The 20,509-nt window shown below is 42.5% G+C and overlaps 1 protein-coding gene across 1 annotated transcript in view; it reads left to right on the top strand.

Moving 5' to 3' along the window:
• Positions 1–12,611, top strand: part of LOC309560479 (olfactory receptor 5AR1-like) — a gene marked incomplete at both ends in the record, with an annotated part of 50,275 nt that extends 37,664 nt beyond the window's left edge. The window contains 2 exons of the mRNA XM_082264112.1: positions 8,470–8,581; positions 11,667–12,611. Coding sequence (XP_082120238.1) covers positions 8,470–8,581; positions 11,667–12,611 — 1,057 coding nt within the window. The remainder of the gene's footprint in view (positions 1–8,469; positions 8,582–11,666) is intronic.
• Positions 12,612–20,509: the final 7,898 nt, after the last annotated feature.

The raw sequence follows: 20,509 nt of genomic DNA, 5'->3' as shown, positions 1-20,509 counted from the left end.
CTACAAAACCCCCTCCACCTCTGCAGCAGCGTAAGGCATAGGCAATCAGGGAGAAAGTACCATGAAGTCGCCAGGGCAAGGTGGTCAGGCTCTAGCTTCCAGTCCTTCCAACCAGGAGATGGCGGCTTCCGGATCCTCAAAGAAGTGGGCTCGGTCCTCACCCTCCACTCTAAGACGGGCCGGGTACAACATAGAGTATTTGATATTCTTGATACGCAGCCTGCGTTTGACCTCCAAAAAGCTCTTGCGGCGCCTCTGGACCTCAGCAGAGAAGTCGGGGAAAATCGCTATTTTGTGATTTCCAAATGGAATGTTCCCCTTAACTCTGGCCAGGCGTAATATGGCATCTCTGTCCCGATAGTTCAGGAATTTAGCGATGAACGTGCGGGGGGGTGCACCCTGAGGGGGGGGACGCCCTGAGAGGCGATGTGCACGTTCCACAACAAAAGTGGGTGAGAAGGATTCTCTGCCATATGTCTGAGTGAGCAATTGTTCCAAATAGGATGAGGGGTCTGCACCTTCAGAGCCCTCCGGGAGGCCAATGAACCGCAGGTTACAGCGGCGCAGCCTATTCTCCATGTCATCTTGTTTTTGAAGGATAAGGTGTACTTGTTGCTGCAGCCTGTCTGAGGAGCTTTGCAATGGGGGGAGGGAGTCCTCCACCTCGCCAATTCTGTGTTCAGCCTCACCAACTCTGTCCCTTAGCTTCTGCATATCCTGACGCATCAATGATATATCTACCTTCACCTCCTCGATTTTAGTTGTCAGCATGGTCTGGCAAGTGGCAATCGCTTCCAATACCTTGGATGTAGCAGGGCTCTCAGGCTCCTCCACCACAAGTGACGGGCCGGCGCCATCTTGGATCGGGGCCTCCTTCTCCAGCCTCCGGAATGCAGCTAGTTTTGCCGCAGCTTCAGAGCCTTTCTTCGGCGGAGACATGCGGAGGTCAGTGCCGCGGGTGTGCGGGAGGTGAAGGGAGGATTATCGTGCCCGAAGGGCTGCAGGATTAGCGGTAAAGGATATCGGTCCGGCGGAGCTCCTCTCACACACGTCCTCTCACATGCTGCGCCAGGCCACGCCCCTATCAACAACTATTTACTAATATGTTCCATGGGGATACTTAAAAAAAGCAAAGAACCCTAACATGGGCAGCCTACTCTACTCATTTTTTTTAAAGGTTGACTTTAGTTTTACTTTACAAATCTGTACTCCTGCATGTGAGTTACTGAGCTTCTATATTTTTGGAGGTAAAATCAACGTTGATACCATCCCTATGTCTGCTGTTTGGTACCCCCATAAAGGGAACAATGATTGTTCCAAAGGATTGGCAGGGGCCAAGACTTAAAGGGTTACTCCACTTTCATAAAAAAAAATCTAGCAAATAAAAAAAAATAAATAGCATATACACTTCCTCTACACTCCATATTGTAAACTAATGTTATTAAAAGTTACTTTTCCAATTTAGTCTGCAGAGCTGTATATTTTCTCTAAAATTCACTGCATTATGGCAACCTGGAGGTAATCTGTACACCTTCAAAATGTCACATTCTGCTTGCGTGATTGGCTCACTGATTTTCAAAGAAGTCTACACTAAGAGAGAAGTCCGGTTTTAGGAATCCTGTATAAACAAAAATTTTCATTTTAGGTGAGATATTCCCCAAGGCTTATTTACTTCTAAAGGAACGCAGACACCAGCTGATTATGAACAAGTCCCTCCTATTCAGAATCAGTATCTTTGTAAGCTTTGAAACAGGGAGGGATCTGCAACAAAGTCTGCTGAGGGGATTTTTTTTTCAACAAAAAGGAGTTTTTCCTTAAGAAACCAGCCTTTATCTAGGCATGACAATTCTTTGGTCATAAAGTAGAAGACCACTTTAACCAATTTTGTCATAAATTTAAAATACTGTTACTGTTTGGATAAATTAGAAATCTTTTACACTTCTGGGGATTGACGGCTCCTGGGAAACTCTCTAAGGATCATTCACTCTATATTTATTTCTCATCTTCTTTTAATGCTGCATTGATTTAGAGGGATATGAGGAAAATGCTCTGAATTTATATATTACATACAGATATACAATACATTTTTATAAGCACGCACAACCATTATAATCCTACAGAAGGCTTTGATTTTCTGATAGTGCTCACTGGCAAAAAAAAATGTGTTTTAACTGAGGATAACCTTCAGCTTCATCTTCAAGTGAAAGTTTGTTTAAATGTTTCAAATGTTGCTTTAACATTTTTGTATTCTATTTCCTTAACAAACCAGTTTATTCTGGTGACTGTCAGCTTAGTCCTTGAGATAACACAGTTTAAAATCATATTAAAGCTGTAAAGTGGTTATAAGTGGTTATAAGTGCTAATGGTTTTTTGACTTCATGCATTCTTTGCAGGTAAGTAAAAAATCTTCATTATGCAGCTCCCCCCGTAGCCTCCCCTAATACTTACCCAAGCCCAATTATGATCCAGCAATGTGCATGAGAGCGGATCCTTTCCTGGGTCTCTGCAAACTTCACTGGCTGAGAGACAGCAGCGGAAGCCAATGGCACAGTCACCCCCAGTGAGGAGGGAGCAGGGGGCCGGGCTGAGCCCCATTCTGTGTGTCTTATGGACACACAGAATGGGCCTTGGAAACGAGTACACACAAGCTGATTGCTATGGGGGCACTCAGCGAAAAGGAGGAGCCAAGATCGCCAGCGGGGGACCCGAGAAGAGGGAGATTGGGGCTACTCTGTGCAAAAACATTGAAGTATGACATTTTTGTTATTTTTAAAAAAATTACCTTTAATACTACTTCAAGTCTTGGCTGATAAAAGTTTGTACCTTCTTGCATAAATACATTTTGGAGGGGGGAGGGAGTTCCTGTAAAATTATTTTAAGAAAATGGCATTTTAAATGGTAAAAAATAGAAATAATCTATATGCAACAAAACGTTTTGCTGTGTATTGAAAATAAAGGATCTGTATATCATTTTTTTTTTCACATATGATTCACAGTTTTCATCTAAGATTTACAGTGGATAGGCATATAGGTAGTGAAAACATGCTAATGTCATGTGTTGTTAACATGCATTTTGATTTCAGTGTAAAACACATAAGTGTAAATAGGCCCCTAGTGGATAACACATTTATGTTACATACATTTGCAAATATATGTAAAGTCACACTGCTGCATTGAGGCACCTCTGCAAGTATTGTCCCTAATTCTAAACTAAAGCCTCGTACACACGATCAGATTATCGAACAAATTTTCTTAAGTTTTTTGTTGCATGCTAGTCTCATATGGAAAGTGAAGAGGTTACGTTCACATGAAAATTCTTGTACGACAGAATTCAATTTCAGAAGTGATGTCATGTGTTGAATTGTTTTTAATGTATTCTTTAGTTTTTGAGCATGCCTAGTCTTGCTCTTATGATTTTTTTGGATGAAAACTGTACTAATTAAATGAAAATCGGATGTTGTGTTCACGTACGATAAAAATGTTGTAGCCCGCACATCCAGTTTTTGTTTTTCGAAAATTCATAATCGGCTGTCAAAAGCACTACACTAACGATACGAAAATCGGCAGATCGTTCGTCTGACGAAATTTTACTTCCAAATTTCTTATCATGTGTACAGGCCTTTACTGCACTCCCAATCTGGGACATGTTGGGACAAGTTGGGACATTCCATATCCCCCTTTCCTCCTCACAGTAACACACCAAAAGCACAGACTTCCTCAAGTCAGCTGAAGACCCTCCAGGGCATCTGCACCAAACTGAACAAAGCAAAGAATGGCAGCCACTTAAATACATTTTTTAACTTGCACAGAAAAGGTGTACATGGGTAGGGGAGAACACTAATAATAATGAAATTCTAAAGTCTTTTTTTTTTTTGGTTAAAAATAACAAACATGACATACTTACCTGCTTTGTGCAGTGGTTTTGCACAGAGCAGCCCAGATCCTCCTCTTCTTGAGTCCCTCTTTGGCTCTCCTGGCCTCTCCTACCTACTGAGTGCCCCCACAGCTAGCAGCTTACTATGGGGGCACCCGAGCCAAGCCGTAGCTTGGTGTGCCCATTCAGACACTGAGCTGCAGTCCAGCCCCTCCCCCTCTTTCTGATCATTGGCTCACAGACTTTGATTGACAGCAACGGGAGCCAATAGCGCTGCACTTTTGTCTCAGACAATGAGGCAGGAGAGTCCAGGGCAGCCGAGACACCCCTGGAACATCGCTGGCTCGAAATGGGCTCAGGCAAATATTAGCAGGGCTGAGGGGGGCTACTGCACACAGAAGGCTTATTATTGCAATGCATAGAAAATATTAAGATAATAAAAGCCTTCTGCCTTTACAACCACTTTAATTTTGCTAGTCAGTTTGAGAATCCTAATTAAAATGTTTTGACACTTAGGTTAAAAAGACGTTTTTCACAGCAGACATCTGCATATACTGATGTGTTATTTAGGTAAAAACCTTGCTCAGAAATAACTAATAATGCCACAAAACACAGAGCTATAGTGACCATAAGTGCTAGTTAGGGAAATGCAGGATAGCAGGTTCAAGTCATCTACCTTCTCCTTTCATACTGTTCCTTCACTTTAATAATTTCTCTCTCTCTTGATATTTGCTGCTGACAATGCATGTTTGCATGTGGGTTAAATATGTGTGGGTAAAATATTGTTTAACCATTAAGCAAAAAGACACATGATAACAAACCCCCAATTAAATAACTATAGAGGTTTTCATTTATCAATGTCATGATATACAGTATCTCACAAAAGTGAGTACACCCCTCACATTTTTGTAAATATTTTATAATATCTTTTCATGTGACAACACTGAATAAATGACACTTTGCTACAATGTAAAGTAGTGAGTGTACAGCTTGTCCCCTCAAAATAACTCAACACACAGCCATTAATGTCTAAACTGATGGCAACAAAAGTGGTTACACCCCTAAGTGAAAATCGCCAAATTGGGCCAAATTGTCAATATTTTGTGTGGCCACCATTATTTTTCAGCATTACCTTAACCCTCTTGGGCATGGAGTTCACCAGAGCTTCACAGGTTGCCAATGGAGTCCTCTTCCACTCCTCCATGACGACATCACGGAGCTGGTGGATGTTAGAGACCTTGCGCTCCTCTGCCTTCCGTTTGAGGATGCTTTACAGATGCTCAATAGGGTTTAGGTCTGGAGGCATGCTTGGCCAGTCCTTTACCTCTACCCGCAGTTTCTTCAGCAAGGCAGTGGTCATCTTGGAGGTGTGTTTGGGGTCGTTATCATGTTGGAATACTGCCCTGGGGCCCTGTCTCCCAAGGGAGGGGATAATGCTCTGCTTCAGTATGTGACAGTACATGTTGGCATTCATGGTTCCTTCAATGAACTGTAGTTCTCCAGTGCCAGCAGCACTCATGCAGCCCCACTCTCCAGCAAACTGTTTGCGGGCTTTCTTGTGCATCACCTTTAGAAGAGGCTTCCTTCTGGGACGACAGCCATGCAGACCAATTTGATGTAGTGTGCGGTGTATGGTCTGAGCACTGACAGGTTAACCCCTCCCCTTCAACCTCTGCAGCAATGCTGGCAGCACTCATACGTCTATTTCCCAAAGACAACCTCTGGATATGACGCTGAGCACGTGCACTCAACTTCTTTGGTCGCCCATGGCAAGGCCTGTTCTGAGTGGAACCTGTCCTGGTAAACTGCTGTATGGTCTTGGCCTTTGTGCTGCAGCTCAGTTTCAGGGTCTTGGCAATCTTCTTATAGCCTAAAGCCATCTTTCAAATACTCAGAGAGTTGTTTGCCATGAGGTGCCATGCTGAACTACCAATGACCAGTATGAGAGAGTGAGAGTTATAACACCAATTTTTTTTTTCTTCCATAAACATTTTATTGAGAATCATTAAGTACAGGGAGCAGCAAAATTACATTTGTGACAGAACGTAGGTCATGAGAATGGCAAGAAAATTAACAGTAAAAATGGCTATACACTAATTCGATAGATAACCATAGTTCGTCGCGTCCCAAGGCTGAGAAGCTGTGTAATACAGACATAAGAAAAGAATCAGCATAACAAAACTAACAATCACCTTGATAAAGCTAGGCAAGTCTATTGTGCCATTGCGGCATGGAAGGAGGGTGAGAGTTAGCCAGGTTGATTGAAACAAGAATCAAATGGCGAATGGGATCATCCGAAAATGCATACAGCTAAACAGCTGGGTAGTTCAATCTAGTGGGTGTATAGCCCAAAGGGGCGTCTAGAAGCAGGGAATACCTCAGACAGGGAGACAGTAACAGAGAGGAAGGAAATAGGGGGGAGTTGGAAGCAGAGGCCAGGAGCAAGAGAGAAAAAAGAGAGAGAGAGAAAAAAACAGAGGGGGAGCAGGTCATCAAGAGGCGCCGGTTTCTGTAGTTTAAGCAGGAGCCATAATCGAGGCATAAAGATCGATCCAATCGTACCAGGTGGAAACAAAGTCAGAGAACGTATTGTGGGCGATACTGATCAATTCCTCCATATGCTCTATCTGATTCAATCTGCAAAACCATTCTTTGGTGAAGGGGACTGTGGGTGCTCTCCAGTGACATGGTATGCAAACCTTTGCCACATTAACCATATGCATGGCCAGGGACTTCTTGTAGGAGCGGCTCTGATTAGGGGCAAAATGTAGCAAATATTGTGTTGGGGAGAAAGAAAGTTCTTGGGCCGAAACCTTCTTAATTGTGTCATGAACCTCCAACCAAAATGGCTGGAGGGCAGAGCAGTCCCACCATATGTGGAGCATCATGCCCAGTTCATTGTTACATCTCCAGCAAGCGTGTGGAACCTCAGGATAAAATTGGTGTATGCGGTCAAGGGTCCGGTACCAGCGAGAAAGGACTTTATAGCCGTTTTCCTGAACAGAGACATTAATTGAGGATTGATGAACAGTGCAACAGATGGATTCCCAATCAGGGTCTGAGAGAGATAGGTCTAGGTCCTTAAACCAGGCCCGGGCAAAGAAGGACAAAGAGGCCGATGGGGCTTTCAGGAGGAGGCGGTACAGTTCAAACATGATATGACGTTGGGGCCTGGCCGTTCACAAATCGACTGTATATCGGTCAGGGGTCTAGTCCATTGGTCTTGGGGACTATGCGAGGAGAGAAAATGGCGAATTTGGAAGAACGTCCATAGAGGCAGAGTGTGTGGATGCATCCTCTGGTTCAGGGCTTCCCAGAAGAGTGGGAAACCCTTGTGAAAAAAGTTCTTGGCCAGGACTTCGCTGTGAGGCCACGTGTCGCAGAGAAACGAGGCGGACATGCCCGGTTCAAAAGCCGGGTTGAGGCGGAGAGTCGTCAGGGGTCCCGCGCCGGCATTGATCTTCGTTAATTTCCGCCAGGCTTGGTGCAACTTCAAGGGGGGACCAATAAGCGGGTGCCCCTTGAGCTCCTCCATGACAATCGGCAAGGGGAGCCAGGAAAGGAGGTGCAGGGGGATCCACGACAAAGAGTTCTCCAATGCCACCACTGATTTCAAGTGTGAATGTATGTTCCAGTCAATCAATCTGCCCAAAATGCAGGCCTTGTAGTAAGTTGGTAGGTCAAAAATTCCCAGGCTGCCTCTCTCCTTAGAAGCCGTTAGTCGTGAGTACTTGATCCTAGGCCGCTTGTCACACCAGATACATTTCAGGGAGTTTGACTTAAACGTAGCAAAGAAGAAGGCGGGAGGTGTATCGAGACCGTCTGAAAAAGATATAATATTCTGGGAAGGACACTAATTTTAATCAGGGCCACCCGTCCAAACCAGGATATCCGAAGAGATCCCCAGGCGTGAAGGTCAGAGCAAATGTCGTTCAGGAGAGGCTGGTAGTTCACATTGTACAGGTCAGTCAGCCTTTTGGGGATAAGAATGCCCAAGTATGGGAGGGCCACTGTCGTCCATTGAAAAGGAAAGTTTGATTGGCATGGGTCCACCTCTGCTCTAGGTAGGGACATATTGAGAGCCATGGACTTAGAATAATTGATCTGTAGATTGGACAAGGATTTGAAATGCTCCAGATCGCGCAACAGGTTCAGGAAAGATAGTTGGGGCTGCGAAAGAAAGAGCAACATGTCACCCACGCAGGCCACGACTTTATGCGCAGTGCCACCTATCCGAATCCCGTGTATATCAGGGTTGGAGCGAATCAAGTTGAGGAAGGGTTCCAATGAGAGCACAATCAAAATCGGGGATAGCGGGCACCCCTGTCTGGTGCCGTTTGTCAAACTGAAGGTGTCCGACAGGTGGCCGCTGACTCTCACTTTGGCAAATTGTTTGGTGTAGAGGGCTCGGATGCTCGATAGCATGTGGGAATGCAAAATCAGAGCCTCCAGGGTCGAGATCAAATAATCCCAGGCCACCCTGTCGAACGCTTTCTCGGCATCCAATGACAGGAAGAAGCCTGGGGCATCGTGGGACACAAGCCAGTAATGTACGTTCAGGGCCCTGTTGGTATTGTCCCTCACTTCTCTCCCAGGGACAAAGCCAACCTGGGCCAAGGAGACAAGCAAGGGCAAATGGGGAAGCAGACGGTTCACCAGTATTTTGGCGTAGATCTTAACGTCTACATTCAAGAGAGAAATAGGATGGTAACTCCCAACCAAAGCTTCATCCTTTCCCTCCTTGGGTATCACCTTGATGTGAGCCTCCAAGAGAGAGGGGGAGTGATGGGGAGCATCAGATAAACACAGAAACACCCGTAGAAAGTGGGGTCTGAGGGCTTCTGAAAAAGTACAATAGTATTGTAGCGAAAAGCCATCCGGTCCAGGACACTTGCCTGGCTTCATTTCCTTGATCGCCCTATTGTACTCCTCCTCTGAAAGAGGGACTTACATACCATCTACATCGGAGGTGGGTAAGGGTGGTAGCCCATGGGCTTCAAGGAAGAACTTCAGGGCCACCCTGCAAGAATCCAAGGGCTCAGAGAGTGGCGAAGTCCCCAAATTATAGAGCGAGTGGTAGAATGGCTCAAATTGTCGTGCAATGGCCTCGTTGGAACAATGTTTCGTCCCCTGGGCATTTCGAATGTGGTGTACTGTGGTGGATTTTCTCTGGGCTTGGACCACTCTACCCAGTAAGCGCCCACTTTTGTTCCCCTGTTCGTAAAAAAATTGCTGACCCAGGAGCAGCCTACGGTGGTTTTGGGCCTCTAGAATCTCCTTGAACTTGCGCCTGACCTCCAACAGTTCAGCGAGAAGTGCAGAGGCCAATGAGCACTTGTGGGCCCTCTCCAACTCGCCAAGCCTGGCGTAGAGACCCTCAATAGTAGATTGGCTGGCCTTCTTAAAGGAGGCTGAGAGAGTTAGGAGTTTGCCCCGGATAACACATTTATGCGCTTCCCACTGGGAAAGCGGGCTAGTGTCAGGCGTATCGTTCTCTGCAAAGTAGGACAGTAGTGTGCCGTGGAGTTTATCCAATAAGACCTGTGGTTCGATGGTGGCTGAGATCAGGAACTCTATATCAGGTTAAGAAAGAAAAAAGTAGTCAATGGGGAGCAGAGAAAAGCGTGGGGTTGAGAAGCCTCCAGGAATCATGAAGATGTAGAGATTGCAGTTGCAGGGTTATTTGACGCAGGGCCCTGTAGGGGAGAACAGAGGAGCCGGTGGAGGTATCTAAAAGTGGATGAAGGGGGGCATTAAAATCTCCCCCTAGAATCAACATCCCAGCGGTAAACTCTAGAAGCTCCTGACAAACAGCTCGAAAGAACGCGGTACCTGTTTGCGGTTTGGGGCATTAACGTTTGCAATTTAAACGCCCCTTCACAAAGAGGAATCTGCCCTCTGGGTTTCTTCTGACCTCCAGAAGCTGGAAAGCAACGCGGTGAGCAAAAAGGATTGATACCCCTCTAGACTTGGAGCCCTCAGTGGGGGCATGAAAGCACACCGGAAACCGTTTGTTAGAAAAGGTTAGGACCTTGCCCAATCTAAAATGTGGATAACACCAAATTTAACACACCTGCTCCCCATTCACACCTGAGACCTTGTAACACTAACGAGTCACATGACACCAGGGAGGAAAATGGCTGATTGGGCCCAATTTGGACATTTTGACTTAGGGGTGTACTCACTTAGTGGTTGCAAGCGGTTTGGACGTGAATGGCTGTGTGTTGAGTTTTTTAATGGGACAGCAAATTTACACTGTTATACAAGCTGTACACTCACTACTTTACATTGTAGCAAAGTGTAATTTTTTCAGCGTTGTCACATGAAAAGATATAATAAGATATTTACAAAAATGTGAGGGGTGTACTCATTTTTGTGAGATACTGTAGCTAGTAGTAGTCAATTACCTCCAGTTGGATTTCTATTATGGGAACAGTTTCGCAGATTTTCCAAGTAGCTTCTTCAGTTCCAGTATATTATTAGCATTTAAAGCCCCATGTGTGACTCAGGCCCATTATTCCAATCACTACGAAATGTGTCAAGGCACATGTTGGTTGGCAAAAACAGAATAAGAGGGGAGAACGTTTATGGAAACACACTGTTCTAACAGCACAATCCAATCTCTTGGTGCCAGAAAGATTGCAACAGCTATAAAAATATAACTAAAGGCAACATTTTTTTTTAGTTTTGGATAGAGTAGAGATAGATTAGAACACCTGTCAGTTTTTATCGCTGGCTGTGCCCTCTTTATTCGTCCTGTTTACTGTTATCCTTAAATGTGAAAGTAAAAGAAAATCCCCAAATTTTGGGTTGTCCCCAGAAAAGTAATAGAGAGGAATTGTTCCAATGGGGATACTAGTTCTAGTGATCTTGGGGGGTCCCCAAGGAATTCCCTTAGTTTGCAGGGATTTCCTCTCACTTCCTGTTTGGCTATGGAATAGGAAGTGAAGGGAAATCTCCGCGATGGGAAACAGATGGCGAAAAAAAAAATCTATCCAAAATAGAAAAAAAAAATGCCTGTAGTTTTACTTTAATCCTTCAATTACCATTCCTGAAGGTGAGAACTGTTGTCAAATAAGCAGGGTAGAGATGTCGAAGAGTAATCCCACAGAAAAAAAAATTAAGTCTTGCTTTGGGTCTTCCTCTTCACTGCAAGGTTTAACTACTCATTTTGCCCCAGAGGATAATGAGTTTTTACCTTATTCCTTTCTCCCCCAACAGCCAGAGCTCTCCTTTGCTGTCCATCACTCCACGATTGTGGGTGGTTCTTACGTACAATGCAGGACTGCTGGTACAGAATGATGTCAGGGAGCTGGGACCAGTCAGGTAGCAAAGGGGAGAGGCTTTTGTGGGCCAGTGGCACAGAAGCCAGTAATAAGGTAAGAATATAACCTTATTCATCGTCCCATAGCCAAAATGAGCAGTTAACCCTTGTAGTGGGAAGAGAGGCATGCTGTAAGAGAAAAGTGTGTTTCCCAGAGTTCAGCTTTAAAATGAATGCAAACACCCCATGGATTGTGCAACACAAACCAAAGTTGTAAAAAACATAGATTTTATCGGGAATTGCTGCACCACTGGATGGCCCCTAAATGTGTTTTCTGAAGAGCAGTAGTATGCTACATAAACCAGCTTACTGTGCTTAAGTCATTGTAGATACCAAATAGCAAAGTAAAATATATGTTCCACCCATTACCATCATAAAAAGTAGCAGGAATTGTTTCATTATTTGTTGCTTACTCAATAGTATTTTATGCATAGGGTGCTTATACTTTGTTTTCACATTTTATTCCAGCTTATGGACCAGATAAATTTGAGTGTCACAACATATTTCATTGTAAATGGATTCTCTGACCATCCTGGCTTACAACTTGTAATATCTTTTATGGTTCTGTGCATTTACCTTGTCACCATTGTTGGTAACATGACAATTCTTCTACTGGTCTGTCAGGATCAGCAACTTCAAACTCCAATGTACTTCTTTCTGTGTAATTTGTCAATTTTAGACATCTGTTGCTCAACCAATAACCTACATAATATCCTCATCAGTGCTATATCAGGAGACAACACTATTTCTGTTTCTGGTTGTTTATTACAGATCTTTATATTTTTATCCCTAACATGTGCTGAGTTGCTTATATTAGCTGCCATGAGCTATGATCGTTACGTAGCAATATGCAATCCGCTATACTACAGCATGATCATGACTTCTCCAATTTGTACCCTTTTAGCAATGTCATGTTGGATTTTGGGTGCCTTGGAAAGTATCCCAATCGTTTTGGAATTGTTCAAGTTAACCTGCTATAGATCAAATATCATCAACCACTTTTTCTGTGACATCATGCCAATGATGAAGTTGACTTGCAGTGATACATCCTTCTTGGATTTTTATATACTTACCTTAGGAGTTTTGGTTTCGGCTTTTTCTCCATTTCTTCTTACAGCCATTTCCTACGTCTTCATTATTGTTTCTATTCTGAAGATCAATTCCTCCACTGGAAGGCATAAAGCCTTCTACACTTGTTCTTCACACCTCACAGTCTTCATTTTACTATACACAACTCTTGCTATCCAGTACATGAAGCCCCATTCATTAATAAACTTAGACTCTAATAAACTAATCTCTCTCTTTAACACAGCCGCCATGCCTCTGCTGAACCCCCTGATTTATAGCTTGAGAAATAAAGATGTTATAGCATCTTTTAGCAAAAGATTTAGAGTTATTAAGCTAAAGCTGTAGTATTGGTAAAAAGAAAAAGGAGCAGATTCAAATATTTAACAAAAACAAATTACTCATGAGTAAGCATGATCAAACTGAAAATGCTGGTTTAAAGGATGAATCAAAGTCAAATCTGAATTCTCTTATGTCTGCTTGCACCTCTCAACTCCTTATATGTGAGTAGCAATATTTTACAATCTGCAGGACACAACAGAGAAGTAGGGTTTAGCAGAAGCAACCCCAGTGGCCAGTGGTGAACATGTTATTCCATAGACCATAGACTGATAAGTATAAATCTGTTTTGTTCACAGGGTACGTCAATTTTCATTTTGTTATACACCTAATAGGGTCACTTAATTTTTTTTTTTAAAAAGCTTGTTAATGCTGGCTATATCTATATAACCTACATAGACAAATTTAGAAAGCTTTTCCGATAGCTGAGCAAAGCCTGAACCAACCAAAGAACACAGATAAAGCCTTGTGAGTTGTATTATCAGTTCAATGCAGCCAGGAGCCAAAAAACATTGCAGTGTCCATGTTCTTTGATGCAAAGTAATGCTGGCACACTAGTAAGTGTTTGTGTGTACACTCATGAACACCTACTTCATAAACATTAAGGTAAGCATTTTTAGAGATTTATTAAAGCTGAAAGAATGCTGTGAAATTACACTTGTATCATGTATGAACCCTAAAAAATGCTTACTTTGCCGACAACAAAGTCACTATTATAAGGCTCCCTGAACCAACATTATGACAAGAAGGTCTAAAAAGATCATTAACCACTTGCTGACCGCCACACGACTATTTACTGCAGCAGTCAGCCCTTTACGGGCAAACTGACTTAGGGGTACGTCGCCCGCCCACGAGCCTGTAGGGGGCGAGCGCGTGCCCCCACAGGACAGTGTTGGGGGTAACTAGTTACAAAGTAACTGATTACAGTAACTACGTTACTTTTTTTGGTAACGAAGTAATGTACCTAGTTACAATACTAATATTGGTAACTACACTACTTTACTAGGCTATAGGAAGTAACTACACTACTTTACTAGACTATAGGAACGCGCTTTCCTGCATTACCCAAGTCGTGCGATACAATCGTTATTTCGAAGAATAGAGAGGAATGAAGTTTATGACTTTTTGTTGCACTTTATGTTTTATTCTGTTTTTTCAGGTTTTGTTCTCATGTTTCCCAAAGCCTGTGTTTATACAATAAACTCTATGCAGAAAGAGTGTCATGTATCTTCTTCTACACGGTCAATTAAGAAAGAGGAAAGTAAAGTAATAAGTAGTGAAGTTACTTTTCAAATGCAGTAACTAGTAAAGTAATCTCATTACAATTTACAGAAGTAACTAGTAACTAGTTACATTTTTTGAGTAACTACCCCAACACTGATATAGGATAGCATGTCTCTGTGGTTACTTCAGTAGCCACGCCCCCCACAGTTATAATCACGCCCCTAGGGATATACTTAACCCCTTGATCACCAGTAAAGTTAACCCCTTCCCTGCCAGTGTCATTTTTACAGTAACGGTGCATGTTTATAGCACTGATTACTGTAGTAATGTCACTGGTCCCCCCCAAAAGTGTCAAAAATGTCAGTCAGGGGTCCGATCTGTCCGCCACAAAGTCATAGTCCCGCAAAAAAAAAAAATCGCAGATCGCCGCCATTACTAGTTTAAAAAAATAAAAATAAAAATGACATAAATCTTTCCTGTAGTTAGTAAACGAAATAACTTTTGTGCAAACCAATCAAAATACGCTTATTGCAATATTTTTTACCAAAAATATGTAGCAGAAAACAAATTGGCCTAAAATGTTAAAAAAATTAGATTTTTAAATTTTTTTTTGAGAATTTCATATAAAAAATGTGAAAAATATTGTTACTTTTTCAAAATTGTCGCTCTTTTTTTGGTTATAGTGCAAAAAATAAAAATCGCACAGGTGATAAAATACCACCAAAAGAAAACTTTGTTTGTGGGAAAAAATGGACATCAATTTCATTTGGGTACAGCGTCGCACGACCGCGCAATTGTCCTTTAAATTCACGCAGTGCCGAATCGCAAAATAGAGCCTGGTCTTTGAGCAGCCAAATCCTCCGGGGCTTATGTGGTTAACAGTTATTTAAATCAATATTTAAATAATCTTTCCCTTAGATAAATATCTGGTACCTTTTTTTAGAGACAAAAAAGATATTCACAACAATATTACAATTTGATACCTAATTGATATCCTATAGATTAAGACTAGGGTCACACTTATGCAGTGCAGAAAAAGCATCGATCCATGCACATTTCCCACACCATATTCCAATCACACTGCCCTTGCAATCTGCTGCGGGGGTCAATACATAGTTAATGACACCCCAAACGCAGGTTGCAAACGCAATGCATTTAACTGCACAGGAATGCTTGGTACAAAACGACCATGCAATCTGTTGGCAGTGTGGCTCCAAAAAAGGGGCTTGCACGTCTTTGGTGTGATGTGGTGTGTTTTGAGCCCATTCAAAATGAACGGGCTCAAATCGCATTGCATTGAATTGCATGTGAATTGCGCAGGAATGCTGTGTGGTTCCTGTGTGATTCACATGCAGTTCATAGTGTGAGGCAAGGCTAAAACCTGTTGATTTTGTTCTTGAGGTCATGTCTACAACATGATGTTACCAATCTAAATATAAAAATTGTATCATAAATTACTAATAAAACAACTCAAACCACTTTGCTTAATTTAGAGTGTTAGATCTAAAACTAAAATTTGCACCCTAAAATAATTTGAATACATCAAAACGTATATTGTCAATAAATGTGTTCACAAACACCCAATAGAAGGGATACTAATGTGGCAGAAATTTAGCAGAAATTCTGCTTGAGGTGATTGTAGCCATATTAGTGCACTTGCGACAGAAACAATTGAGTACTGTCCTGAAAAATTGTATTAATAGTGCAAATAAAAAAAAAGTATCACGGACAGTACTCAAATGTTTCTGTCCAGAAATCCTGTATATCTTTCCATTGGTCTCAATAATATATGTGTGTTTAACACCATCAAATGTATCAAATTAAAAGATTCAAGTTTTTAAACAAATGGTAGAAGTTGTGAGAAAACATTTTTCCACTACCTCCCACCCCCTTGGTCATTTTAAGAATACAGCATATTCTGTGAACCATTCATGCAATACACTGCATTGTTTGAATGGTTAAAGGAAAGGGGAGGAAAAACAACACCAGCACTGCAGCATATCTAGAGAGAATTGGAAGCACAGTGAGGCTCAGTTCCCAATGATACGGTGCAAATAGATGTAATTTTACAGTGCGATTTGTGTTTTGACAAGTGAAAATTTATCGCAATTTCTGAGGGTACTGGGCATAGCTGGAAATTAACCACTTCAGCCCAGAAGGATTTGCCCCCATTATGACCAGGCCTTATTTTGCGATTCGGCACTGCATTACTTTATTGAACAATTGCGCGGTCGTGCGACACTGTACCCAAATAAAATTGACGTCCTTTTTTTCCCACAAATAGAGCTTTCTTTTGGTGGTATTTTATCACCTGTGTGATTTTTAATTTTTGCGCTATAAAGAAAAAAAAAAAGAGCAACAATTTTTAAAAAAAAAAAAACAATATTTTTCACATTCTGCTATGTGACAATCCCAAAAAAGAAAATTTAAAAATCAAAATTTTTTTACATTTTAGGCCAATTTGTTTTCTGCTACATATTTTTGGTAAAAAAAACTGCAATAAGCATATTTTGATTGGTTTGCGCAAAAGCTATCGCATTTACTAACTACGGGAAAAATGTATGTCATTTTTTTTTTTTTTTTTTTTTACACTAGTAATGGCGGGGATCTGCGATTTTTTGCTGGACTGCGACATTGCAGCGGACAGATCGGATCCCTGACACACATTTTTTACACTTTTGGGGGGACCAGTGACATTACTACAGTAATCAGTGCTATAAATATGCACTGTTACTGTAATAATGCCATTGGCGGGGAAGGGGTTAACACTGTTGGTGATGAAGGGGTTAAATGTATGCCTTATGTTTACTGATGTGTGTGGGGGGGTGGGGGTTCTGTGACAGACACAGAAATCGCAGGTTCAGCTATGCTGAATCTAGTGATCCCTGCCTGTCTGTCACTGAGAAGATCCGCCTACTTTGTTTACATAAGCAGGCGGGTCTTCTCACAGTTTCCCAGACGAGGCAATCGCTGCCTCTCCTCCTCCGGCCCTGACTCCCACTGTGTCTAAATCACTAGGAGTCCAGCGATGTAGGTCTACGTCGCTGCACTGCCTTTTTTTATTTTATTTATTTTTTTTATTGCCACATGTCCCCAATGGCAGTGCCCTGCTTCCCATGCCATTTTTGACAGGAGCTTTGCATTAGCCCTAAAAATACATTTAAAAACAAGATTCACACCCTATGGATGTCACTTCACTTCTGAGTTTGGATTCATTAACTTTGAACAAGGTTAGTCAAGCCCTTGCTGAATCAAACATAGGCGGATTTGCCCATCACTAGATAGGGGGCAGAAATGTCATCTATCCAGCAAAGCCACAACACCAGAATGTATTCACAGTGGATTTCTGCAGTGCGGAGGTCTTTCTACCATAGACAATCAAAGAGTAAACTCTCTTTGATCAACTCTATGGCCTTAGAGGACTGGAGTGACGTCATGATGTCACTTCCAGTCCAGCCTGAAAGAAAATATCTTTTTTTTTTAAAGGTTAAGAAGAGATTTGAGATCTCTCCAAAAGGGGTATCTATTTACTCAATGTAACACCATATTTTACATTATACAAAAAGATTGGGGTAGCTATTGTGTTTTTTTATTAATAATTTAGGTGTATTTTTTCCCCCCCCAAAAAAATTGTTTTGCGCAAATACCGTGTGACAGGAAAAAAAACAGATTCCTTAGGGTCTCTGCTAAAAAACAAAAATGTATAATGTTAGGGGGTTAAAAGTAATTTTCTAGCAAAAGATAATGATTTCAACTTGTAAACAAAATGTGCCAGAAAAGGCCTGTTCTGCATTTGGTAAATTGCATCCTCTATCTTGGAGATTTATTAAAATATCTTGCTCTACTGAATTCCCCCAAACTTGGAGAATTCAGTGACAAATTTAACTCATTGCCCATTTGGATTATGTACCTCTCTGGAACCTGTAGGACAATACAAGTTGAATTCTTGTTCTATCACTGGTTCTGGGAAATCTTTCTCAGCAAATGTTTGTTTTAGAAGAGCCTCTTGTTCTACATAGTCTTTTACTCTGGTACAATTCCTCCGCAGTCGGCAAAACTGACTCTTGGGAATGTTTTTGATCTACATAGGATGGTGGCAACTGTTGTGATGCAAGAACGAGTTGCCTGCTGACAGCTTTGTTTAATTTTTAGCTTGTATTTGAGCATCATGATGGTAAAGTGTCAAATCCAGAAATGCTAATTGAGTAAGATCATGCTCTGAAGTGAACGACAGGCCATACGTGTTAGCATTACAACAGCTTTCGAACTCCAGAAACTGGGGCTCTTGGCCATCCCAGATGACAATAATGTCATCTGTATATCTCCCATAGAAGATAATATGGGAGATATAAGGATTATTATGCCAGATGCAATTGGTTTCCCAGAGCCCTATGGGGAGATTTGCATATCTGGGGGCAAAATCTCCCCCCATCGCTGTGCCTGTCATCTGCAAATAGAACTCCCCATCAAACTCAAAATAATTATACGTTAGACAAAATTCCATGGCTTCCAAAATGAAATTTGCCTGCTGGGAAATGGGTAATGGAGCATCCATGAGGGAACCTTATATAGCTCTGAGTCCTATGGCATGGGGGATGGACAGGTACAAAGAATTTAGGTCTAGAGATGCCCACATGTATATGGGCTCCCATTTGTAGTGGAATAACTGTTCCAGAAGATGCACTCCATCGCTAATGTATGAGGGAAGACTTTGTGCTAGAGGCTAAAAACATGTATCAATATATTGTGAAAAAGGGTTGGTAATACTGTCCATTACCGCTACTATTGGTCGGCTTGGTGGAATTTTTGTGTATTTTCGGTATATGGTAAAAGTATGGATTGGAATAGAAATCCTTGTTATTATTTTTCTTGTAAAAGATTTTATAAATGAAATACTATCCTGTTTTGAAATGGAAGTTCAGACTGTCAATTTTATGCCATACTAATTCATGCATTGTTAAAGTACTGCCGTCACTTTAATTAGTATGGTTGCAGCGTGTATGATACCGTTGCAACTTAGGACTCAGTGTCCGCCAGCATACCTTTTTATGCCCCTGCCCAAGATGGCACTTACTAGGCCTGATATAGGAGCGCATGCTCTGCAAACGCATTGCCTAAGGTATCACATCATATCCAGGAAGTGTCATCATCACTGGCTCCCTGTGTGTTCCACGGCTCCAGGAAGTGTCAGAAGCCACAGGCCATCCTGCAGAGTACACCAACCACAGCTGCAACCTAGATGTCTCCCCTGCAGATGACTGATACACCACAGTGCTTCATGCTCTATGCCTATCTTGTCTTACTTTTGTGAATACCAGTTTACCATTGGTACGCTGGCAGACGGGGTCACGCTCCCCACACCTTCACACTGGAAAACTTTTCCAGTATCCCTCTACAGCAGAGATACATATGGGTGCCTTGTCCCACTGTGGTGGGCCACATGTATGATTCCTTGTAGTCCAATGCGCTCCCCTATCCACCTCTGTAGGAGTATGGAAATACCCCCCATTTCTGGGGATGATCCTTCAGTCATGAAATGCTCTCTGGTCTTTAGATATTCATCACAGATATGACATCACATACCCCCTGAGGAAGACCTTACCCTACAGGTCGAAACGCGTTGGAGTTCTCTCGACCAAATGTGATGATCTGTGATTCTTGCTTTTTAGCAATGTATAACAACTATAATGTTTTGTTGTAACCAGAGCTCATAGCTTACGTTTCTGAATTTTTAACCTTTCTCATGTATTTTTCAATAAAGATGGAATTTTTTATATACTTATAGTCTCACTATTTTTGCTGCCTTAAAACCCCAGGGGGCTCTTCCTGTTTTCTTATATAGATACATTGGGGTGTGCAGCCTCTCCATATCATGGAGATCATTTCCCCAAAAAATAGTTCCTTTGGTTCAAGGAGTGGAGTTGTTTGCAGGGAGAATCTGTTAACTGGTGTCTTGCAGGAACATAGTCAGTCAGACATGCAGATGGGTTAGTTCAGGCAGCAAGCAGAGACATGGTCAGCAAACAGGCAAAGGATCGGTCCAGGCAGCAGGCAGAAATGTGGTCAATAAACAGCAGGCCTGGGTTAGTACAGGTAGCAGGCAGAGGTAGCACTGCACTGGTGTAGCAATATCAGCACTGTTGCTGGCTGCACTGGTCTGCTGACAGTGGGACTTGTGCAGCAGTGATCAGGAACACTGTTGCAGGCTTACACTGGTGTGGTGACACTGCAACTGGTGTGGCAGCAATAAGGAACGCTAATCATGACCCATTTGAATGCTCTCTGAAGAGCAATCTGAACACAGTTGGATCTTCAGAAAGCATTGCCCATATGAACAAGTTCTTTTAGTGACACTGAGACTGGTCTGGAGGTGATCAGGGACACTGGGACTGGTGTGGTGGTGATCGTTGACACAGAGACTGGTGTGGAGGTGATTAGGGACACTGGGATTGGTGTGGCGGTGATCATCGACACTGGGACTGGCGTGGCGGTGATACATAACAACATAACAAGAAAAAGAAAGTAGAGGGGAAACAGAGGAGCATTTAGAGATTGTATGAATTTGGGGGTGAGGGTGGGTAATAGAGGAACAGTAGGTGCAAGCAGGGCAGCCATCGGGGGGGACAGCCCATACACAAGTAGGGGGCTCAGGCCTTCTGAGGGGCCCGGCCGCCCAGGCCCCA

The sequence above is a fragment of the Pelophylax lessonae genome (genome assembly GCF_965119305.1).
Source record: "Pelophylax lessonae genome assembly, chromosome: 7".
NCBI classification, from domain to species: domain Eukaryota; kingdom Metazoa; phylum Chordata; class Amphibia; order Anura; family Ranidae; genus Pelophylax; species Pelophylax lessonae.
This window is presented reverse-complemented; position numbering and strand designations above follow the sequence as displayed.